General features: G+C 42.1%; 2 protein-coding genes across 7 annotated transcripts; one reads left to right on the top strand and one right to left on the bottom strand.

Moving 5' to 3' along the window:
• Positions 1–7,982: 7,982 nt before the first annotated feature.
• LOC148211454 (uncharacterized) lies at positions 7,983–24,722 on the bottom strand. Of its 6 annotated transcripts, none has more exons than XR_015790985.1 (7): positions 20,157–24,720; positions 19,602–20,089; positions 10,288–19,531; positions 9,889–10,051; positions 9,016–9,358; positions 8,420–8,585; positions 7,983–8,300 (listed from the first exon to the last, which is right to left on the bottom strand). XR_015790985.1 is itself a non-coding variant. In XM_088124497.1 (3 exons), the coding sequence occupies exons 2-3, from the start codon at positions 19,806–19,808 to the stop codon at positions 18,998–19,000; spliced, it is 741 nt and encodes a 246-aa protein (XP_087980623.1). In that variant the 5' UTR covers positions 19,809–20,089; positions 20,157–24,708; the 3' UTR covers positions 18,867–18,997. The 6 variants fall into 6 exon arrangements, 1 of the variants encoding a protein (XP_087980623.1); XR_015790986.1 differs by having other exon boundaries at positions 12,174–19,531; XR_015790987.1 differs by having other exon boundaries at positions 7,983–8,305; positions 9,889–19,531; positions 20,157–24,721.
• On the top strand, positions 8,105–11,135 carry PAP16 (purple acid phosphatase 16). The gene is made up of 5 exons (XM_022300234.2): positions 8,105–8,324; positions 8,406–8,621; positions 9,045–9,339; positions 9,860–10,028; positions 10,823–11,135. Exons 1-5 carry the CDS (start codon positions 8,105–8,107, stop codon positions 11,042–11,044), a joined length of 1,122 nt encoding a protein of 373 aa, XP_022155926.1. The 3' UTR covers positions 11,045–11,135.
• Positions 24,723–24,941: the final 219 nt, after the last annotated feature.

Raw genomic sequence — 24,941 nt, 5'->3', positions numbered from 1 at the left:
TATTATTTTTAATTTTTTATGGCACACCGTTTTTCTTTATTATTTTTTAACATTGTTGGTTGGGGATTGCCTTTTAATGGATGATATATGACTATCATTCTAATATTCAATCTTAACCAACCTCATCAAGAGGAGATTTTATTGGGAATTTTGATATTTTGATAATAAAAATGAATATATCTTTACAACAATGTCTGATTTTATTTAGCATTTTTCTATTTTACCATTTTTGTTGGTCAATACTTTTTTAGTACAATAAGTGGAGTTGGGGATTGGAACTCATGACCTACAAAGACAAGTATCAAGTACTTAGCTAACCTCATGTTGGATTTTTGTTGGCCAATATTAAAATTATTTGACAATAGATTTGAAAGAAATTTGGTGGAAGAACCTGGTAAAGAAAATTTATAATTTATTCACCAATTTTCTAAGAAATTTGCATAATTTTTAACTTTTTACTCTCTCATGGCACCTACTTCTTTTTTGTGAACTCACAAAATATATACCTTCTTATACCAGCTAAATTTAACAAGGGCTAACTTAAAATATATGAGTAAAAAATATTAGAACTTATAAATGGTAAATTTTTCAAATAACACATGCTAGATTGAAAAAGAAATATTAAGGCTTGGATCTTTTTTTAGTAGAATAAATTGTTGGGTGTGAGAATTTGATTTGAATTTTTTTATGAAGGTGAAAGAAGTTACATACCTCTACCGCTATGCTTGTATTGGCATTAAGGCTTATTTGGTAACGTTATTTTTTCTTGTTTTTAGTTTTTTTTTTTAGAAGTATAAACATGAGTATGTTTAGAATCATTTCTATTTGTTGTTTCTCGAGGAAGATAAACAAACACAAAAGTATGTTTGATAACTGTTATTTATTTAGTGTTTATTGTTTTACTTCAAATCAGATTTAGTGGATATAATATATATAAAAGATATAATAGGCATTAAAATAATTAAAAAAAACAATTTTCCAAAGTTTACCATAGGTAATACAATTCAAATCCCAAAAAAATAATAAAGGTTGAAAATCAAAATTATAATCTTGTTAAAAATGCTTTTCTTACAAATGAGAATCAAAACAAGTAAATGGGAAGTAAAAATTTTTTAGTAATATTTAAAATTAAAAAGTAAATAAATTATTAATAAACTAAAAAGGGAAAAAGATCATTGAAATCAAAATTAAATGGATTTTAGACGGGGTGAAAGCACTTGACCATTTTCTTAAAAAAAAAAAAAGCCAGGATAAAAATGAAATGAGAATATATGAAATGGAAAGCATAAGAGATATAATATATGAAATGTTATTGACTTTTTTTCTAAAAAATAAATTATTGGTGATAAGGAAAGAGTAGATTCCCCTCAACTAAGTTAGCATAGTCTTAACACTCGTGTACCTCATCCCAACAATATTCATTTAATAATATAAAGTTCAATATATATAAGTCATTTAGACTTGTCATATAAGATAAAAGAAATTTTTTAAAAATAGAGAAGACTCTATTTGCTCCAAGTTGAATGATAACACGATGTTGGTTGGATTTTATGATTTTTTTTTATTAAAAATGAAGAACCACAACTTTTCATGAAATGATATGTCTTTTTGTAGATGACACAACCTTATATGAAAGGATGGAAAGATATGACTATTTGAATGACCACAAATAGTCTATAAATATGTGTTTTTTTTCAATTTTGAAATACAGAAAAATCTTCCTCAAAATTCTCTTCTTTTTCCCTATGTACGTTTACTTAAATACTAAAGTTTGTTGAGTCTTGTGCGTGAAGTGCTGCATTCACAAGTTGGTAGATCCGTCTTATCCCGAGAGACAATTGTTCGTGAAACCTTGAGCACCATAGAAGGAACAAAATTGTCTTAAGGAAACAACGTATTGTTGGGTTCGGATCATTAATTTTCATGGTTCTTTAATTTCTCTACATATTGCTTTAATACTGAATATAACTTTAATTGATGAAAGACTATACGATTGGTCGGAGGATTTGTTCAATTCAAAAGAAAAAAAATAACTAGAAATGTTGCCTCTTGCTTTTACCAGCTGGTTGCAAGTGGAGTGGAGGTCACATATTCACATCACAAGGTCGCAATTCGAAGTTTCACTTTGTTGGACCCACAGTCTGAATATTCAGATGATTTCAAATGTTACGGTGCTTTTTTTTCCAGAAAAAAGGAAGTCTACTGCATGGGTACTGTAGGGGGGCGGGCAACGTGTTTCTTTGTCCCGTCATCTTCTTCATGCAATTTCCAACACGTTTTGAACAGCTTATATTATGTAAATATATCTTGCCTAACAAATTCTGTTATGTTCGAACTGTTAGTTGTTACACAGTTATATTATTTCTCTATTTAAACTCTGTAATTAATTTGAGATGATAGTGGGAGATACAGTATTATTTCATTCATTGTGATATATTGCTTAATGGTATCACAAGCCTATTGACTCGCATCAGTTTTTTTTTTCGATTCCTTTTCCACGTGTTCCCTCGCATGGCATCTTCCTCAAGCACCTTGGCGTCTTCTTCAATGGAACATGATATTCATTCTTCCATCTTTCTTCTATCAAACATCTGTAATCTCATCTCACGGCAATTTTGAAAGCACACAAGCTTTTTGGATTTCTTGATGGATCGAATCCCAAGCTTGCTCAATTTCTGCCCTCAGGCGTGACTGATGTTTCTTGTGAATCTGCTGTGGATGTTTCTTCTGGATCTGCTGTTTCGAAAATTATTCCTCTTTTTGAGGATTGGATTGCAAAGAATCAAGCATTCCTCACCTTGATCAGTGTTACTCTTTCCCCTGTGGCACTGGCATACGTTGTTGGCAGTGACACTTCGAAACAGGTTTGGGAGATTCTTGAAAAATATTACTCTTCGAATAGTCGCACTAATGTTGTAAATCTCAAATTAGATTTACAATCTATTATCAAGAAATCAGGAGAACCAATTGCTGATTACATCAAACAGATGAAGGAAATTAAGGATAAGCTTGCGAATGTGTCTACTGTTGTTAATGAGGAAGATCTTATCATTTACACCTTAAATGGTCTTCCGGCTGAATTTAACACCTTTCGCGTTGGGTGTGTTGCCTAAACTCGTAGTTTGTATTTATATAAAAACAAATGTATATTCAATAAAGTTTTATTCAATAAATTTGTTGTTGAGTTCATAGCATTGCATTGTCCAAAATCCAATAAACTAAACGTCCGAGGTTATTTTAGTGTAACCGGGAGAGTATATGTGCTGGGTATATATTTGATATACTGAGTATATATTTGATATATCCCTGATATACGAGGTATATATTTGATATACCCTGATATACAAGTGGATAATGTCTCGTGAATAACCTAAATGGTCTATAGTATATGGATAAGGCTGGGTACCTTATCCTAGCAACACTATGGATACGGCCCACTCTGATCGGACCACGAAATAGTCAATCTTTAGATGTAACACCGTTAACTAATAGATTGCTGTTTCTTAGGATGACCAGGCAACTCATTCTCAATCCTGAGTGAGTTATGGACTCCTACCTGTGAGGGCTCGTCCTTTGATCTGTATGGATGAGAGTGGCCCGAGTGGCCGACTTAATATTCCTACCATTTTGGGGACGAGACCGAGTGGGGAGCTGAGAACATAACTTCACAAGATGGAATTCACTTCTCCCCGACTTTAGGGGAGTAAATGAGTGTTCTCTTAATTACTAACTCCGGGACTTGAACAAGGGGTCCCACACTCTCATTGGCCTGAGAGGGACTTTCGGTTATTGGTCGGACCATAACCAGATTGTTCATTAGAGGAGTAGTGATATTTAAGGAGTAAGATGTAACTCAGGGGTAAAACGATAATTTGACCCAACTTGAGTTACGAGCACTCGTGAAGGATTGACTCGTCATTAATGGTCGTATATCCATGGACACGAAAATATTCTGCAGTGAGAAGAGTGCAACTACTGGTCTTTAGTGGAGTGACCCGTAGTTAACCAATGTTGATCAACTCGGTCAATGAGTTTGACCGATTAATCTCGTATCGTTGGAGCTTCTGATCTGTAGGTCCATTAGGTCCCCTAGCTAGCTCATAACGGGTAAAACGAGGATCAAGTTTTTGGAAGAATTTGAACTGTTCAAATTTAATAAGGGATTATATGTATATTGATACATTATAATATATAGTTAATTCTAAATTAAAACTATATATTATTAGAGAAATTATTTGAATGAGATTCAAATAAAATTAATATGAATAAGATTCATATTAAAACTATAGGTTATACGAGAGAAATACTATAGAATATGATTCTATTTATGTGATAAATAATTAAGTGTTAATTATTTGATATATATATATATGTTAATTAATTATTAATTAATTATATATATATATATTATAATTATATATATATTAATTATTATTATTATATATATATATATATGTTAACTAATCATTCTTCTTTTTTTTTGAAATGGGAAGCTGAATGGTTCTGCAACTGATACAGAACAAAAGAAGAAGAAAAAACTTCCAATCTCTCAAGGAGCTCTCTCTCTCAATACTCCCTCTCATTCCAAACGAGGTGCTCCCACAAGCACGGTCTCGAGACCCAAGAGGATAGCGAGGAAGACACGGTGGTGCTGTTCGGGTGGAAACCGTTGAAGAAAAGTTCTTCAAATGTATGGTTTTCCCCTGTATTTTCTTCTTAACCGTTTTGATTTTGTTTCCCAAATATCACGAACAACGGTCCGCTTCCGCTCCGGGATTCACATCCCTTCAATTGGTATCAGAGACAGGTTGTTGTTCTGATTTTTTGGGAGCAAAATCGGTGTTTTTGGTGGGTGTTTTCATATTTTCGAAATATGGGTTTGCGGGTTGGAAAATTTCCGATTTTTGGCATGTAGATAGCGTTTTTCTTCTTGATTTGATCATGTAAAGGTCCGGTGTTTTGGGGATATTGTTTCTGTATCGAGTCTGTAAGTCCGGGTCACTCGAAAGTTGTTCGCGGCGTCGGATTTGGCTAAAAATTGCAGAAAACAGCGAAGACTACGAAGCAGACTGCACAGACAGCGCCGTGGGGCTGTGCAGCAGCGCTATGGCGCTGCAGGGAAGGCACATAGCGCCACGACGCTGCACTGTAGCGCCGCGGAGCTGTGCAGTGCCATGGCGCCATGTCTAGGCACTGCGACACTGTTGCTGCGGCATTTTGCTGCAGCAACGCCGTGGCGCTGCCCTTAGGCGCCGAGGCGCTGTCCCGGGTGTTTTTCGCGCGTTTTTGTGGCTCTGGTTCGCGGTTCGAGGGCGGTTGCAGTCGTTTTCTTATTTTTGTATTATTTTGCTTTCTTAGGGTGCAAAAAATCGTTCCAACTTTGCTATTTAATTATATTATGCATTCTGAATGTATATTTTAATTAAAAGCATATTGCATATTGTATGTCATATAGTTTTAAAATTCCACCATAGGTTACATGCATAATATGTATATTTTGATATATAGTATGTATGTATGGTCATGCATCATATAGTTATAAATGTTATAGTGTATGAATGCATGTTTTATTTTCATAATTAATATAAGTGTTGTATTAATTAGATGAAAATAAAGTTGCATTGAGCATGACAATACTTTGATTAATATAATTTTTATATTAATGTATGTTTACAATGCATGATTATAGTTTTAATTTCTTAAAGTTTATAAGAGTTATAAAATGTGGTAGAAAGAAATTAAAATCTATAATAAAGAATTGCATGCAAACATAGGGTCTAAGTTAATTAATTTTAAAGGGGTTTAAAATTAATTAGACCTTAGGTTATTATATCTTCTAATATGATTAGGGGGTAGTCTTTTATTTTATTTTAACTAGGTTTAAAATGAAATGATAAAAGACTAAATATAAAATATTGTCTATAAGGGAACCCTGTCTAAGGAAAGTTCTGTCTAGGTTGAGGTATTTAAGCTGACCGTAAGGGAACACCTCTACCTGGGAGTTAAATTAGTCAATATTTTATAGACGTGCAATAATGTCATTGGTTTATTAAAGTGTTTAATGAACTAAAACATTATTGTACAACTACCAATATAATAGTTATACTGGGCTAACTAAAAAATCACTTAGTTAATTTCACTTAGCCGGGATTTATCTAAGTAATATACCCTTATCTTAGAATACTAAGTGGGAGCTAAAGAGAATATGTAATATACAACAATATATTTGATATACAAAGTAAAAATAACATACTTTTATCTCTCTATCACGTTCTCCTTTATATTCACACTGTGAGTTCCATGCTCGGCCTCGTGTCGCCCTCGGCGCGGCCTCCCTACGGAAGGTGTTTGCATGGTTCAATATCGAGGTGAATGGAGATAGTATTCATAGTAAGTGGGAGAAGGACGTGTGACAACACATCCTGCGGTCTCCGCCATTGGTTTGCACCGTGAGGTTTCATACATGACCTGCGTGTCGTCCTGGAGCGACCATCCCTACGGAGGGTTCATTGTATGGAATCAAAACCAAGGCAAACTCCATAAATGGATAAGGGTCTCTTAGGTTTTGCTCCAATATTTTCCTTCCCAACGACGGGATTATTGGGGTGGATCTCTGAGGTCCGAAAATGACGGGTCACACTTACGGGGAGTTGTTAAGTTAGTTAGTAATTTCCTGACCAAATAAACGATGACTAAAGTTTATAGGAATAAGAGTTATTCTGGTGTAAAATTTAGTTGAGAACGTCTCAATTCAGTGAAGGAGTACCTGTCTGCCCTACGGTAGCTGTTGCTCTAAATCACTGAAGCGTCGTTGCAATACAATTTTGTTAGGGTGCTTAATTACTTTTGCTAAAATTTGATTGGGTTTAAAGGCTAATGCATGAAACTGATATAGGTTTGTTTTTACTTTCAGCATGTCTACTTCAATTATTGCACTCCTAGTCGCTCAAAAACTTAACGGTGAGAATTACAAACAATGGAAATCGAATTTAAACACTATTCTCGTGATAGATGATCTTAGGTTCGTCTTGCAAGATGATTGTCATCAAGCTCCTGCGCCTAACGCCACTGTGGCGGTGTGCAACGTCTATGATAGGTGGATCAAGGCCAATGACAAGACCAAGGTCTACATCTTAGCGAGCATATTTGATGTGCTTGCCAAGAAGCATGAGGACACGGTCACCGCTAAGGAGATCATGGACTCGCTGCAAAGCGTGTTTGGACAACCGTCCTCATAGGCTCGACATGAAGCCCTTAAGTTCGTTTACAACTCCCGCATGAAGGAGGGTTCCTCAGTGCAAGAACACGTTCTCAACTTGATGGTCCACTTCAACGTGGCTGAGACGAACGGGGCTGTCATAAACTTGCAGAGTCAGGTCAGCTTCATTCTGGAATCTCTTCCGAAGAGTTTCCTTCCATTCCGCAGCAATGCGGTTATGAATAAGCTGGAGTACACTCTGACCACGCTCTTAAACGAGCTACAGACCTACCAGTCTCTTATGAAGAGTAAGAGACAAGAAGGGGAGGCAAATGTTGCCACCTCAAAGAGGTTCAATCGAGGTTCGTCCTCTGGAATCAAGTCTGCGCCCTCTTCTTCTGGAAATAAGACTTTTAAGAAGAAGGCTGCTGGTAAGGGGTCTAAACCTGACTCCGCTGCTGCCGCTGCCAAGAAAGGCAAGGCCAAGGTTGTAGAGAAAGGAAAGTGTTTCCACTGCAATATGGACGGGCATTGAAAGTGCAACTGCCCAAAGTACTTGACCAAAAAGAAGAAAGCCAACGAAGGTAAATATGATTTACTTGTTTTGAAAACATGTTTAGTGGAGAACGATGACTCTGTCTGGATACTGGATTCGGGAGCCACTAATCACGTTTGTTCTTCATTTCAGGGAATTAGTTCCTGGAGGCAGCTTGACGCCGGAGAGATGACTCTCAAGGTCGGAACAGGAAACGTCGTCAAAGCTATGGCGGTAGGGGAGCTCAAGTTGTTTACAAACAAAAATATGTATATATTATTAGATAATGTGTATGTGGTTCCTCACTCTAAAAAAAACACAGTGATGCACTCTAAGCACACAACACACAGCGCCAAGCACTTGAAAATAAAATGATCCCTAAATTCATAACCTTATCCTTGTTGATCTGCGCCCTCTTCCGACGGGCGGCGGCGGCGAGGGTCCTCCGGATGCGGCCAGGCTCGGCGTCGTTCAAGATCGCTGTTTTTGCAGACCTGCATTTTGGGGAGGAGGCGTGGAGCGATTGGGGTCCGATCCAAGATGCCAATTCTACAGTAGTCATCTCCACTGTCCTCCATGATGAAAACCCAGGTTGTTTATGTTTATTCTCTCAAATTTTGTTTATTTTTTGGTAAACATATAATCGTTAATTTGGTTAAGCCAAGGCTGCAGATTTGGTAGTGTACCTTGGAGATGTGATTACAGCCAACAACATAGCAACGCCAAATGCTGCAACTTTTTACTGGGAAATGGCACTCTCTCCCGCTAAAGCCAGGGGAATCCCGTGGGCCACTGTGTTCGGAAATCACGACGACGCCCCCTTTTCCTGGCCGCTCCAATGGTTCTCCTCCGCTGGAATTCCTCATCAACAAAAGTATTGCCGTTTAGGTCGATACTTTCCTTAATCACCTCAAATGGGGTGTTTTAATCAGTTTAGCTAGGTCCTTTATCTAAACTAAACTTAATTGGATCCGGTCTCTATGTTTTAAAGGTATCTAATGAGGGCCAGTTTCAAAATATTACCCCTTCTTATTTTTTAATAAAGAAAAAGAAAAATATAACGACTATAAATTCAAATACGATGGAATAAGATTTTAGGAAGAAATTGAAATCCAAATTAGAGATAAGATTTATTTTTTATATTTCAGGATTTCTATATAATTTTGAAAATATTTACGTTAAATAAGAAATAAAAAATAGAAATAGTTTTCAAATTTTTTAATGAAATTGAAAACGAAAGACAACAAACTAAAACCCTACCAAAAGGATTATAAATTCTTACCCTTATTATTTTTTTGTTTTACGAGATAGAAGGATCCGCAGGAGGAGGAAGAGGGTGTGAGTTTCGAGGGACACGGCGTTTGGAGCTGATGAAAAATGAGGTGGAGAATAACTCATTATCAAGATCGAGAAGTGGGCCCACAGATCTGTGGCCCACTATCTCAAACTACTATCTCCAGATCTCACCATCGGACGGTCTGGAATTGTCGCCGGTAATCAACTTGTATTTCTTAGACTCTGGCGGTGGTTCTTATCCTGAAGTTATCTCAAGTTCCCAGGTGGAGTGGTTTCGCCGTACAGCCCAACAAATCAATCCTTATTCCGAGTATGTATTAATTATATTGCTGAGGATGCAAACATTAAAACATTAAAACATTAAAAAAAATTTAAAATTTTTTTCGGTATTTTGCCTTCTTAATTTCATGATTGGAAAATAATATTTATGCTAGTTAAGTTATAAGTCTGGCCTCTATCTAATAAATTCTTAAATTTGAGTACACTTCTCTAGTAATTTCACTTCTATTTTATAGACAATTTATTTTATGAGTTTCTTACCCTCAAATACATCTGATCTTGCTTTCACCCGTGGCATTGTTGACTTAGTCTATTTTGTTTGAAGTGTCCACTTTTAGCTTAATGTGTAGACCAAACTTTAGATTTTGTGTTTAATAAATTCGTGATTTATGAATTATTTTTTACCCACGCAACATTAAAAATTTATAGATATATATTATTAGATATATATATATTTTAAATATAAAGAACCTATTAGACACACATAAATTTTGTTTGGAACTTGTGGACTTTATGATGTATTTTGAGCTTATTATTTTGAACGAAAACAGGGTTGCAGAGATAGTTTTCTGGCACATACCAAGTGGAGCATACGAGGAGGTAGCTCCATATTCTTTGATAGAAGAGCCTTGTGTTGGTTCAATTAACAAGGAGAAAGTCGCTGCTCAACAAGCTGAATTTGGCATCATGACACTACTCCAACAAAGGCCTTCTGTCAAGGTATCATCTTTCTATCTCTATCTCTGTTTCATTGAAAAAGGTCAAGTCGACTAAAAGTATAATTTCATTAATAATTATTTCTTTTAATAAAATGGAGTTGAGATTAAGGATACTTTTACAATAATTGATAAGTTTGAGGATATTATTATCAAAACGTTTTTGAGTACTAATCATTGATAAACAATATTCAAAATTATATATTTAAAAAAAATAACAACAAACAAAATTAATGGTGATGAAAGGAAATTTAAAAGGCAACCTCAGCATGTATCGACTGGTTCAGGTACTTATTTCTGATCAAGAGATCGTGAGATCGAATTCTCCAACTCACATGTATCAATATTCATGAGGTTCTATCTCAAAATTCATTGCCAATAAAAGGAGTAACTCATGTATATTATAAACCTTTGTGACGTCCCTTATCATATTTTCAAATATAAGATCCTTCACATGCCCCAACAAGATCATGGCTCTTTTCTGCTCATTTATCTTGGCTGGATCCCATGATACTGTATCAATATTCATGGATCAAATGCTCGTTTGAACGTTTTGGAATCTGGTACTATATCAATATTCATGAGATTCCATTTCAAACCAATTGACAATGAGAGGAGTAATCCATGTATATTATAAATATTTGTTAGGTCCGTTGTCATCTTTTCAATATGGGATCTTTGACATGACGTTATACTAAAAAAAGAGGAAATTTAAGAAATTTATTTAGCATTGTAATTTGCAAACAAAATTAGGGTTAAATGATGTGCTTATATGGTGGATGTGGTGTGTGTTGGCAGGCAGTGTTTGTAGGACACAACCATGGGTTGGATTGGTGCTGTCCCCACAAGAGTAAGAATAAACTTTGGCTGTGCTTTGCAAGACATAGTGGCTATGGTGGTTATGGAGATTGGCCAAGAGGAGCAAGGATCATCCAAATCACACACAAACCCTTCTCTCTGAAATCTTGGATAAGGATGGAGGATGGTCAATTACATAGCCAAGTCATCTTGAGTTCTTAAAAGGGTTCTTATAAATAAAGATTCAGGACACTTGAATTTATAATCTATATAAAGAGAGGTATTAATTTGTACCTCGTTATTTTGAGTTGTATTCAAGCTAATACAATACTTGGTTGGCACGTATCAACTAATTTTATGTATATTAATTTGTTAGCACTACAGATATATATATATATATATATATATATATATATATATATATATATATATATATATATATATATATATATATATAAATATAATAGATGTGCATGTTTTAAGTAATCATACGTAGGTCAGTGATTGATATGAACTAAACTCTGTGCAAGCGTACGCAATCCTAACGATGTAGTAATAGGAAATATTTCAAGCCTGTCTCCTTAAGGATTTTGTAAAGAATAGTTCAAGTGCTGACACATCAATATTGTATAAAGAAAGGGAGTTTTGGAAGAAATATAGTTCATTATTGTAACAAGACATTGGTAAATGATGCAAGTAGAATAACATAAACTTAAAACATAGAAGATGTTGTTGACGCACAAGGAGAAAATCAAGGTTCAACTAGATGATCTCAGATTCCAAGATATGCTACGACTTTAAAACTAATCATACAGCTAAAGAGTTTCAACTTCGTGAATATCAATGTATTATAACTAGATGCATTGTCTAATGGCAGAATAGGAATCAAGAGTCTAAGAAAAGGCATCATCAAATCACACCCAATTATTCTAATAATAATTTTTTCTAATACAACATGTAGGGGCGCGAATTCAAATTCATGACTTCTTGGTCAAAGATAAGTACCTTAACTAGTTGAACTACGGTTGACATTCCATTCTATTTGATTGCCGAAAAAGTACGTGAGAAATGAATTTATAGGTAAGTGCTGCCATCATCTTTTTATCTATTTTTCTTTTTTTACATCTCGATTATGTCCGAAGGTTTACGAGAAGATAAAAAGACACGAGATTGTATCAGGAATTATGTTTTATGCATTTTTTGTTTAATGTTGTTAGACTCTTAATTTTTAATTATAGGCATCTCATTTTTTTTGAGTCGTTTAGGTTTTCAATTTTACAAACTATTCGACCATTCATTTTTAATTAGTAATATTCATTTTTTTTAGACCTCCAATTTTATTAATGGTTACCTTGGATGCGAATCCTAGCCTGCCACGTGTCATGATCCAAAAGGTGAGTTAGATGAACACGCCGACAAAATATAGAAAGTGGCTCCAAAGCACTCAGATCGGCAGACAGGGTAGGACCTAAAGCGCCGACCCGACCTGAGACAAAGTCCGTAACAATGTCCCTTCCGTACCCGACAACACGCCGCGATTTGAGGGAGTGTCAGAACTCCTGTCGGGCCCAATTTCTATAAATAGAAACCTTAGCCTTAAATGCAAGGTACGCAATCCTAAGTAGACTCGGCAAGTTAGCTCGGACCAGAACTAACTTGCTCATCGGAGTGCTAACTTTGTTTTGCAGGTCTCAAGAGTGTTCAGGGAAGGTGTGGGACCGTTGGCCGTAGTTCGTCCTGAACGTAACAATCTAAGTCGTATCCGAGCTCATCAATTTCGGGCTCAAACATCTGGCATCGTCTGTGGGGACGACACATCTAGAAGTCAGTCTCACCTTTTGCAATCTGAGCCAATGGCCTAAACCCGCTCCCAGCAGTCACGATCTCAACTTTCACCAATCCGCTCTCCGATGAGGGATGCTGCCACTTCTCATGCCCAACCTCGACTCACGTACTCTCAGGTGGCCGGAACTCCCGTCATCAAACAACGACCCCAGGCGGGGGTGGTCAAGGAGAATGGAGGTCGGTCGACCACATTCGATCCAGTAGCAGTCCGAGACTTCCACCTCACCTCAGATTAGTTTCCGCCACTACAGCCTCAGAGGAACGGGTTGCCGCCCCGTGCACCTCGCCTCCGCGGTTGGGGAAACACAGGTGCACGCTCCGGGGCAAGTGCCGATGCAGGCGTAGACCCCGTCATGGTAGCCAACGTGATCGCCGAGCTCACGGAAGTCAAGGCGAGGCTCGAGGCGGTCGAGAGAGGCAGCGAGGTGTCTGGCTCTTCCGTCTCCAGGGATCCCATTCGAGGAAAGGGACCGATGCATCCGACCCGAAGAACAGAGTATCAGTTCCGACCTCGCAGGGAGGCCCGAGCTGGAGCGCCCTTGCGAAAGCCACAACGGGTGAGGACAGGCAGTGCCCTGGGAGCACAGGTACGTGACCACCCTCAATAGGACAATCGGGTCGAGGACCGACACCCTAGGGTCCGACCAATTCAGACTCCCCCAGCATCTTTCGATAGCTACAACGCCCATCAGGGGCGAGGTGAGGAGACGCCGAGGCGACGAGTAGTGGCACCCAAAGATCGGGAGTATCTGGTTGACGATGAGGAGGAAAGCCCAGAGGTCAACGGTCGAGAGAGGTTTTCCCACGCTGACCATTCGTTTCGGTCTGAAGTAGACCTCCTCCGGGATCAGTTTCAGAGGGAGATAGAAGATCTCAAGCGGCAGTGTAGGCCTGTAGACCCGCATCGCGTAGCCGAGCAAGAAGAACCGCCTTTCTCCCAAGCGATCCTTGATGCACCTATCCCACCGAGGTTCAAGGCTCCAGTCATGAGTTCTTACGACGGGTCTGGAGATTCGATCTCCTACGTGGAGGTGTTCAAGGGGAAGATGGATTTCCTGGCCGCGAGCGACGCCATGAAGTGCCGAGCATTTCAAATAGCCTTGGAAGGCTCAGCAAGATTGTGGTACCGACACTTGAAGCCCCGATCCATCGACAGTTATCAACAGCTGAGAAGGTTTTTCATCAACCAATTCTCAGCTCGGCAGTTGTTGAAGTTGCCGCCCTCTCACCTCGGAACAGTGAAGCAACGGGACAGCGAGTCTCTGACGGAGTACATCGCTCGGTTCATGGACGAGCATGTCAAAGTGGTAAGTTACACCGATGACATCGCCATGATGTACTTCACCACGGGTTTGAACGACAGGAACTTGACGATAGAGTTCGAAAGCCGACCGCCGGCATCCCTGAACGAGATGCTCGCTAGAGCTCGCCAGTACATTGACGGCTTGGAGTTGTGGAAAGCCAATGGGGCCCGGCGGAGCAACCGCGGTAAAGATCGGGACCGAAAGTCCCCTCCTCCCAAGAAGCAGCGCAGCGATGGTTGGGGCTCATCTCGGCGGGCCGACGACAACTAGAGTAGAGGCCGTCGAGACGAGAAAGCCCCTTCAGACCGTCGAGGGCCAAAGTTCGACAAGTTCACTCCATTGAACGCCTCAATCACGGAGATCTACGTGGCGGCAGAAGATATCGACCTGGAGGAGCTTTTTGCAGCCCCAGAAAAGCTCCGCCGACCTCCAGGGAAACGAGACAAGCGACTCTACTGCCGATTCCACAAGGATCATGGCCACGACACTTCACGCTGTTTCCACTTGAAGGAGCAGGTCGAGGATCTGATCCGAAGAGGTTATGTGAAAAAATATGTCGACAGGCGTGAAAGGGCAGAGCCAGAGGGGTCGGCTCGGGAGGCAAAGTGAGAGAAGTCGCCACCGTCGAGACGGAAGGAAGATCATCCCGCCGTTATAAATACCATCCATGGGGGCCCGAGTGGGGGACAGTCAGGGCAGAAGAGGAAAGCTCTGGCTCGGGAAGCAGCACACGAGGTCTGTACCTCGTACCCCAAGGAGCCTGTGATACCGATCTTGTTCGACGACCAAGACAGCGAGGGAGTACACATGCCCCATAACAACGCTATAGTGATCGCCCCAGTCATAGATCACGTGAAGGTGAGAAGAGTCCTTGTCGACGGAGGAACGTCGGCCAATATCTTATCGTTCTCGACCTACACGGCCCTGGGGTGGGAGAGGAAGCATTTGAAGCTCAGCCCGACTCCTTTGGTCGGTTTTGCAGAGGAGTCAATCAGCGCGGAAGGATGTGTCTCGCTCCCTGTTACCCTCGGCGAGGGAGATCAACAAGTAACTAGGGTTGCAGAATTTGTTGTGATAGATCGGAGCTCTGCATACAACGCCATAATTGGTCGGCCCTTGATTCACGATCTCAGAGCAGTTCCATCCACTTATCACCAGGTCTTGAAGTACCCCACCTCGGCCGGAATTGCAACAGTCCGAGGTGAGCAAAGAACGTCTAGAGAATGCTACGCCCCGCGATGAAGGGAACAGCCACTTGTGCGGCGGTCACGAGCGCGCCCGAGCCATGTGACGAGGAACCAGAGCTGAGCCGCGGAACCCCAGCTGAAGAGCTAGAACTTGTCCCCCTGCTGGGGCCAGAAAAGCAGGTCAGCGTCGGCAGCAGACTGGGGGCCGAAGTAAAAGAAGAGCTCGTCGATTTTCTAAAGGCAAATGCTGACGTGTTCGCATAGTCTCACGACGACATGCCGGGCATACACCCGAGTATAATGGTGCATAAGCTTAATGTAGATCCTAGCTATAGGCCTGTGAGGCAAAAGCGTCAGCCTGTCGACGCCGAGCGAAGTAATGTAATTTGTAATGAAGTCGAGCAATTGCTACGAGCTAAATTCATAAGAGAAGTTCATTACCCCGCGTGGTTGTCTAATGTAGTTTTAGTTAAAAAGTCCAACGGCAAGTGGCACGTCTATATTGACTTTAGGAGCCTCAATAAGGCATGCCCGAAAGACAGTTTTCCCCTACCTCTGATAGATCAGCTCGTCGACGCAATGGCAGGGCATGAACTCCTCTCCTTCATGGATGCCTACTTCGGGTACAATCAGATTTCGATGCATGCGCCTGACCAAGAGCATACCGCCTTTGTTACCGATCAAGGGCTGTATTGCTACAACGTCATGCCTTTCGGTCTGAAGAATGCTGGGACGACCTACCAGCGGATGGTCAACATGATGTTCGCCAAACAGATCGGACGCAACATGGAGGTATATGTAGACATGCTGGTAAAAAGTAAGCAGACGAGCTCCCATTTAACCGACCTGACAGAGGCCTTCGGCGTGCTTCGGAAGTATCAGATGAAGCTCAACCCGAGCAAGTGCGCCTTTGGGGTCTCGTCAGGAAAGTTCCTCGGGTTCATCGTCCACGAACGCGGAATTGAAGCAAATCCAGACAAGATAAAAGCAGTCCTCGAGATGGAGGCACAGAGGAACATTAAGCAGCTACAGAGGTTGAATGGTCGATTGGCAGCCTTGAATCGCTTTGTATCTCGCTCCACTGACAAGTGCCACCCTTTCTTCCAAATACTAAGGAAAAAGAGTCGGTTCGAATGGACCGACGATTGTGAAGCTGCACTTCGGCAGTTGAAGCAGTACCTCAGCTCGGTTCCCTTGTTGTCAAAGCCGCTGCCTGGCGAGGTACTCTACCTGTACCTAGCAGTGTCGGAAAATGCAGTGAGCTCAGTACTTACCAGGGAGGCGGAGGGACGGCAGAGCCTTGTTTACTACACAAGCAAGTCGTTGACCGAGGCCGAGGCTCGTTACCCCTGTGTTGAGAAGCTGACCCTAGCCTTGGTAACCTCGGCGCAACGTCTACGACCGTACTTCCAGGCACACAAGATAATCGTTCTGACAAACTTCCCCTTGAGGCAGATTTTTTACAAGCCCGAAACGTCGGGTCGATTGATGAAGTGGGCACTAGAGCTCAGTGAGCATGACATCGCCTTCAAGCCGAGAACAGCGCTAAAAGGTCAGGCAGCCGCAGACTTTGTTGTCGAGTTGACCCCACCCAGGCAAGAGGGCGATGTCCGTGACCAGTGGACACTACACATAGATGGCTCGTCCAATGAGAAAGGTTGTGGGGCAGGCATGCTGCTACTCGGCCCGGTGGTCTTTGGTTTGAGTACGTACTCCGGTTTAACTTCCGAGCTTCCAACAACGAAGCCGAGTACGAGGCATTGATAAATGGACTGAAGGTCGCCAGAGGGATGGGCGTGAGGCGACTTTTGATTCTCAACGATTCCCAGCTGATTGTCAATTAGGTTACCGAGGAGTACCAAGTGAAGGAAGCTCATATGGAGAGGTATCTGGCCAAAGCCTGAGTGCTCCTCGCCCAGTTTGAGGGCTATGTGATTCGACACGTGCTAAGGTCCGAAAACTCCAACGCCGACGCACTGGCTCGCCTAGCCTTGGTATACGAGACCGACCTATTCCAGTTGAAATACTCGCTGAGTCGTCCATCGACCAACCTGAGGTAATGGAGATCCAGTCAGCTCAGCCTACATGGATGGATCCGATTAAGGACTTCTTGGTCAGTGGCTGAGTCCCTGCCGATCCGAACCAGGCCAAAAAGCTCTGACGTCAAGCTGCCGCTACTTGATGCAAGAAGGCAAGCTCTTCAAGAGGGGATATTCCCTACCATTACTGCAGTGCCTCAACCCAGACGAGGCGAGGTATGTCATGCGCGAGATTCATGAAGGGGTTTGCGAAAACCATGGAGGAGCTCGGTTCGTGGCCGCGAAGGTCGTCCGCCAGGGCTACTACTGGCCGACGATTGAACGCGACACCAAGAAGTTCACCAAAACATGCGACAAATGCCAACGCTTCACGAGCATCCTGAGACAACCCCCAGAGATGCTGACGCCGATCTCAAGCCCTTGGCCTTTTGCTCAGTGGAGGATAGATCTGATCGGCCCACTACCGACGGGAATGCGCAGTTGAAGTTCGTCATAGTAGCTGTAGATTACTTCACCAAGTGGGTGGAAGCGGAACCTCTGGCGTCTATTATCGAGGAGAAGGTCGTCAGCTTTGTATGGAAGAGCATAGTATGTCAGTTTGGTTTACCGAGCGCCATCATTACCGACAATGGAAAGCAGTTTGACGGTGCTCGGTTTAATAAATTCTGTCAACAGCTCGGCATACGTCACCTCAGCTCGTCGCCGGCCCATCCACGGTCTAACGGGCAAGTTGAAGCTATCAACAAGATCATCAAGCGTGGGCTGAAGACGAGGCTGAAATCTCTGAAAGGTCGATGGGCAGAAGAGTTACCAGATGTATTGTGGTCCTACTGAACCACACCTCGCCGATCTACTGGCGAGACGCCATACGGCTTAGCATTCGGGTCAGAGGTCGTCGTTCCTACAGAGATCGGCATGCCGACGCCCCGAGTTGAGAATTTCGACGAGCAAGCCAACAGCGAAGCTCTCTTTGCGAATCTTGACCTCCTCGAGGAGAAAAGATCTAACTCCCAACTCAGGCTAGCAGAATATCAGAACCGTACGGCTCGGTACTACAACGCCAGAGTGAAGGTCTGAACGTTCAAGCCTGGAGACCTCGTCCTCAAGAAGGTAATGCAGCATGTCGGAGCACTCGAGCCGAATTGGGAAGGTCCGTACAGAGTGTTGAAAATACTCCGCCCTGGAGCGTATCTGCTATCCGACCTCAATGGGAGATAACTCCCTCACCCATGGAATGCTGAGCATTTGCGAGTTTATTATCAATGAGATGTGTGTAATCCGACGTGTAAAATTTCATTCGTCAATAAAAGCCGATCTCTAATGACTTGTACAACATTTGACTTTATTCGTTAGAGTTGTTACTACTACCGAGCTACGTCAAATGGGGGCCGAGGCAGACTACGTGGTATGACCTATGATAAACGACCTACAATAAGTTATATTTTTGCAAACACGCGAAGCAATGGTCAGCTCGTAGGAACCTGGTTATCCCAAATACACACCGCCGAGTTGAATTGTTCGGCTCGTAAGCCGTTGTGTGAGTAAGAAATTACTAAAACTTGATGAACTCAAACGATGAGACCAAAACTAAAGCTAAACTAAAGCTGAGATTGAAATTTTAATTGAATTTCCTCTAAGTATTGGGACTTCGGAAGGAGTAACTCGGGTCTGAGTGAAACCGTATTTCATTAAATTGAGAAGTTCGATGAAGAGCCGAGGTATATATGCCTCGGCTCGGTACAGTAATCTGATTCTAAAATAATGACGAAATGAAAAGAAGCGACAGAAGAAAGAGGCGATCTACTTCTGCGGAAGGTCGACAGGCTTGCTAGTTCCTGCATCAGCCTCAGCAACCGCAACGACATCAGCAGCCTCGGCCTCCTTACCGACGTCAGCAGGGCGGTCCACCCAGATGGACTCATATTCCAGCTCGACAGCGGTAATGGCCTCCTCCGAGCAAGCAGTGTCGAGCCGGTTGATAGTATAATAAAAGCCCTTGTCCGCCAGGTCGCGAGCTAGGCCATCGAATTCGGGAAATTCTTTGACCTTCTTCTCTAGATAGGCCCAGCTGGCTAGATTCTGCTGATCTTCATTCCAATCCTTCTCTGCCGTCTCAGCTCGGCCTCGGGCGTTCTTCAGATCGGTGCGAGCTTGGGCTATCAAGGCTTTCGACCTATCGGCCTCGGCCTCCTTCTCTGCTCGCGCCTGGTCGACCTCAACTTGGAGCTCAGCGATCCTCCGCTCATAAGAGGCGTTCGTCTTCTCCTCCTTCAGGTCCCGTCCTCCGAGCTCCAGGCCCATCATCGATGCCGAGAGGCAGGCGTGGTAGTGCAGCTGCAAAGGCCAGAGGTTAGGTCAAGAGGATTAAAGGAAGAGAAGAAGAATAGAGCGGGCGCGAGCTTACCTCGGCAACAAGAGCTACAATCTTCCTTACCACCTCCACTGGGTCCTCAGGCACCCGAACAGCTCGTTCTATTCGGCGAGAGCTCGAGGACCTTACTTTCATCGCAGCCTCGTGGATGCTGAGGCGGGAGAAGACGAGCTTGAAGGGGAGCGGGAGCTCGTCGCAGTGTTGCCGGCCGTGTTGGGACCCCTCCTCCGAGTCAACCATGATGGGGGGAGGTGGAGACTTGGAGTTGACCTCCTCGGAGGGGAGCGTCTCCCTCGCCCGTTTCTTCCGATGCAGGGGAGCAGCCGACTCTTCGCCCCCAACCACGGTCTGCAAGGGCTAAGCTTGGAGGGCCTGGAGTTTGGCCAAGTTGGCCAGCCCAGGAGCTGGGACGTCGGCGTTACTCGTACGACGATGAGCTTGAGAAGGCGCCGGCGGAGCAATTGAGACCGAGGCCTGTTGCCGCTTCGTGCTATTAAGCGCGAGGAATTTGGAGGCCATTTCTGCAAAAGAGACGAGGTTAGACAAGATATGGCAACCGACCGAGCTGAGGAGTCAAGGAGTAGTTACCTTCAGGGGCCTTACGCTTTTGCGAGCTGCGTTGCCGAGGTTTAGGCAGCTTCTTGAACTCGTCTGCCTGGTTGTGAAGACTGAGACCGCTAGAGAAGAGGTGGGAGTTTGAGACGAGTGCCTCACCCCACAGCGCGTACTTTATGCTCCGACCTTGGACTCGTTTGATGATCTCCCAGGACTTGTTGTTGATCCTCGGAACGGCGGATGATAGAGCTGCAAAACAAGACAACGTCAGCAATAAGGTGTTAAGGACAACGGTACCTCGAGTATCCCACGTATCTCCACAATGGTATGATATTGTCCGCTTTGGGCATAGCCCTCACGGCTTTGCTTTTGGTTTCACCCAAAAGGCCTCATACCAATAGAGATAATTGTCCTCTCTTATATACCCATGATCATTCCCTTCTCTAGCCAATGTGGGACTTTGTTTGCAATCACCTTACAAACCCAACATAAGGTTACTCAAGTTAAGACAAAAAAAAAAAAACCCCTAGCTCGCACCTAGGACACTCACCTACGTCACCGAACTCTACTGGGACTTGGCAGGTTGGCTCACTCCCTCCGTCCCTCCGAAGCCACTCGCCAGAGACGAGGAACCAGTACTCCTTCCAGTTCTTGTTGGAGGAGGGGTTCCTAATCAACTGACCTACGTTCCGCCGAGCTGAGAGGTAGTACCGACCCTCTCCCTTATTGGAGGCTTTGACGGTATGGGTCGCTAAGAGACGATCTACCGTGAGCCTATCCTCATCCTCGGCCCGGAGGACCCACCACAGAACGTAGGCTCCGAGCACGGTAGACCAACCGTTAGGGGAGAGCTGAGCTGGGGCAAGGTTGACCGCGCTAAGAAACCTCTGTATGAAAGGGTGGAGTGGAAGTCTGACCCCCCTATGGAACATCTGAGGGTAGAAGCTGACGAAGCCCGGAGGAGGGTTGTCAAGGGACTCTCCGACGTTGGGTACCCTGAGCTCTATGGAGTTGGGGATTGAATAGGTTTTGCGGAGCTCGGCTAACCTACCTACCGAGCAAGTCGAGGAGGGAGGCTCAACTACTGGACCGAGGTTAAGGTTTCCCGAGGTGGAGGCTATATTGGGGTTTCCCGATCTATCCTCGATATAGGGGTTCCCTGAGGTAGAAGCTAAGGTCGGATCTCCTAAAACGTTGTCTGAACTAGAGGAACTAGACGACCCAGACGACGAATCCCTAGACGAGCTACTCATCGCCAGACCTGACTGGGAAGACTTAAAAGAACTATCTAAAGAAAGAGGGAGAGAGTACTTGACTTGGAAACGACCGAGGTACACGAAAACTCAAAAGTGAAAAGTAAAAAGTGAAAAGTGAAAGACTTTCGCCTTTTATAGGACAGCTCGGAAGCACGAGAGCCGTCCGATCAAGGAGAGATCAACGGACAAGATTCGTCCACGTCAGGCTGTCCTTATGACGACGTTTGGGTTCTCGAAGCAGAAGCTAGGGCTGACGACATCCATGACGTCAGACATGAACGTGTGGATTCGACCCATCTTCAGTTAGCTCGGAGGACTTCGCCGAGCCGACCTCCACCCCGCCGAAGTGGGGGTCAATGTTGGATGCGAATCCTGGCCTACCACGTGTCATGATCCAAAAGGTGAGTTAGATGAACACGCGGACGAAATATAGAAAGTGGCTCCAAAGCACTCAGGTCAGCAGACAGGGTAAGACCTAAAGCGCTGACTCGACTTTAGACAAAGTCCGTAACAATGTCCCTTCCGTACCCGACAACACGCCGCGATTTGAGGGAGTGTCAGAACTCCTGTCGGGCCCAATTTCTATAAATAGAAACCTTAGCCTTAAATGCAAGGTACGCAATCCTAAGTAGACTCGGCAAGTTAGCTCGGACCAGAACTAACTTGCTAATCGGAGTGCTAACTTTGTTTTGCAGGTCTCAAGAGTGTTCAGGGAAGGTGCGGGACCGTTGGCCGTAGTTCGTCCTGAACGTACCGATCTAAGTCGGGCTCAAACAAGTTAGGGTGTTGATTTTTAATTAGTTATATCTATTTTGTTGAGTATTTTTCTGTCAATTTCTCGCAATTTAATTACCATCGACAGCAGCCGAGTAGAGCCAATTCGTCGTAAGACGAAGATTTTGTTCCGGTGTATGTGGCGATCGGGATGATTGCGCTCTCTCTAAGTCTCGGATTGCACACATCGACCATAGTTTGCATCTCTCAAGGGTTCTCTAAACAATGTCATATCTCTACGTGTATTGTTTTAGCTACTTTCTCTTCTCTAGTTCTAATTGTAAAATTTTTACAAATATCAAATAATCTACTCTCTCACTTGTTTTTTTTGGGTGACTCAAGACATATCCCAAGTGGGCTTTTATTGTTATTAAGCCGAACATGTGACTATATCTTGGATTTTTGGGCTGAATAGCCTTTTTCCAAATCAATATTTTTTTTACCCACTCTTTTTCAATGAAAAAGATAGGTTTTCTAATGTTCGCTGACATCACACTAAATACAAAATTATTTTCATTACCCTCCACTCTTTCTTATTCTCCCTCTATCTCTCTTTTCTAAAATTTGTTTCCTTTCACCATTTTTCCATAATTTTTTCTTCCACCTGAGTTTCCTCTCCCTCCCCTATCCTCCAAATTTTTATCTTATGCAATTCTTTCTTTCTTTCTACCTGATTTTTTTTTTCAACAAGATTTCTCTCTCAATGTATTACCGTTTGAGATCTCTTTCTTTTGGATTTTTTTCCCCAGATTCTCTCTCCTTTTTTCTACACCCTTTTCTCATTCGATTTTCTCATTTTTTGCTGTGCACTCCTCTCTTTCTTCCATTTTTTTCCACGCCCCTAAATCAGAAATGCATACACAAAATAGCAGATCCATTCGATTTTTGTTTCCAAGAATCATAAAAGCATATACATAAGATTTAAGAGCATATACATAAGTTTTAAGAGCAGATTTCAAGATGAGCACGAAGAAAATATAAGTTTTAAGAGCATATCTGAAGACAAGGGCAGAGAAAACATCGGTCTCGTTCTTGTTCTTGGTTGCTCTCACTCTCGGTCTCGCTCCCGCTCTCTATCTCGCTCTCGCTCCCGCTCTTGATCTCGCTCCCGCTCCCGCTCCCGCTTAGGACAATCATGGATGGCAATTTAAAAAGAAAAAAAAAAAAGAAGAAAAAGAAGGGGCGGCTTGAAGAAGATGAGGAGAGAAAGAGATATAAAATTAGGGTTTTTAAGAGAGAAAAGGTGAGTTTTTAATTTTTTAGTGAGTAAATGACAGACATAAGGCCCCACCCTCTCTCCCTAAAAATAGTTTTTTCGTTCTTGTTTTTTTTTTCTCTCTAAAAACCCTATGTTGCCGATTTTGTTTTAATTAATAACAAAAAATTTTGATTATTATTATTTTTAGATAAAAACATTTTATTTAATAAAATTTGAAACTATTCACTTTATACATTTGTATAATGGTAGAATTCATAAAAATTAATTCAATTAACTAATGATTTAAAAGATTTACCTTTCATGGATAAGTTTTGAAAAATTATTAATTTGACTAAATTAATCATCCAGAGATTTAATAAATAAAAACAGAATAGTTTGAATGATTTATTTAGTCATCTTCAAAAAAAAAAAAAAAAACTTTATTTAGTTCTGGAAATATTTAATAATTGTTTCCTTATAAACACTCCCTCTTTAAAAATAATAACTTTTTTTTTTACTTTTTGATTGAGTCCATCTATATATCTTACCTTATACTAGACCCTCGCTCAAAACTTCATTTCTCTCTCTTCTTTATTTAGAACACAATAAATACATAGATGAAAAAGCTCAAAACCTTTTTCTCACTCTTCTTTACTCATTAAAAAAACTCAAAAACTCACTTTCTCTCTCTTCTTTATTCACTAAAAATACCTAAAACTTATATATCTCTCTCCTCATCTTCCTCAGCTGCCTATTCTTCTTCTTCTTCTTTTTTTGTTTTGTTTTTTCTGCCATCTATGATTGTCCTCCGATGGGATCGATAGCGAAAACGAGAACAAGATCGAGAGCGAAACCACAACTTTCTCGGTGCTCGTCTTCAAATCTACTCTTACAACTTCTATTTTCTCTGCGCTTGTCTTCAAATGAGCGAGAGTGCACCGAGAGCGAGAGCGAGAGTAAGAATAAGAAAGAGAGAGAAAATAAGAACGAGAGAGTACCTAGAGCAAGAACGAGATAGATTAGAGCGAGAAGGAAACAGATCTAAGAGATCTGAAGAGAGATCTGAGAGATCTGAACATTAAAAAAAAAGAGGAAATGGTTGCTGAAGATGAAATATGGAAGATAGATATGATAGATTTTAGGGTTTATGGGTGAATTAAGAAGAGAGAGAAAATGTGTGGTAAGGGGTGGCGGCCGCTTGGAGATAGAGAAGAGAGATTCGAGAGATTTTGGGGTTTTTAGAGTAAAGATGAGAGAGAAAGTGTGTTTTATTTTGTGGTGGGTAAAGAAGAGAGAGAATATCGGAGAGAAGGTTAAGAAGAGCGAGAAGGGGGCATGAATGGTCATTTGGTAATGGGCAAGGGTGTTTTATTTTGTGGTGAGTAAAGAAGGGAGAGAATATTCGAGAGAAGATTAAGAAGAGTGAGAAGGGAGCATGGATGGTCATTTGGTAATAGGCTGATATCAACTAACGATTAGAAAACGTACATTTTAGATTAAAAAACAAATAGAGATAATATCTTCGGAGGGCTGTTTTAGAAACTTATTTACATAAATGTCTAAATTTTTAAAAATTTACACTTTTAGATT

This window comes from Momordica charantia, assembly GCF_013281855.1.
Source record: "Momordica charantia cultivar OHB3-1 chromosome 5 unlocalized genomic scaffold, Mcharantia_2.0 BLBB01000005.1, whole genome shotgun sequence".
Taxonomy (NCBI): Eukaryota; Viridiplantae; Streptophyta; class Magnoliopsida; order Cucurbitales; family Cucurbitaceae; genus Momordica; species Momordica charantia.
The sequence above is the reverse complement of the archived record's forward strand: the minus strand, read 5'-3'. Positions and strand labels throughout refer to the sequence as shown.

Bases quoted from the DNA above. Each gene is read 5' to 3' on its own strand.
- PAP16 (XM_022300234.2), top strand. From the start codon at position 8,105: ATGATCCCTAAATTCATAACCTTATCCTTGTTGATCTGCGCCCTCTTC. The intron at 8,622-9,044 runs GTCGATACTTTC...TTTACGAGATAG, and splicing joins ACAAAAGTATTGCCGTTTAG to AAGGATCCGCAGGAGGAGGA. The intron at 10,029-10,822 runs GTATCATCTTTC...GTGTGTTGGCAG, and splicing joins AACAAAGGCCTTCTGTCAAG to GCAGTGTTTGTAGGACACAA.
- LOC148211454 (XM_088124497.1), bottom strand. From the start codon at position 19,808: ATGGTTGACTCGGAGGAGGGGTCCCAACACGGCCGGCAACACTGCGAC. The intron at 19,532-19,601 runs GTAAGCTCGCGC...TGGCCTTTGCAG, and splicing joins TTGTAGCTCTTGTTGCCGAG to CTGCACTACCACGCCTGCCT.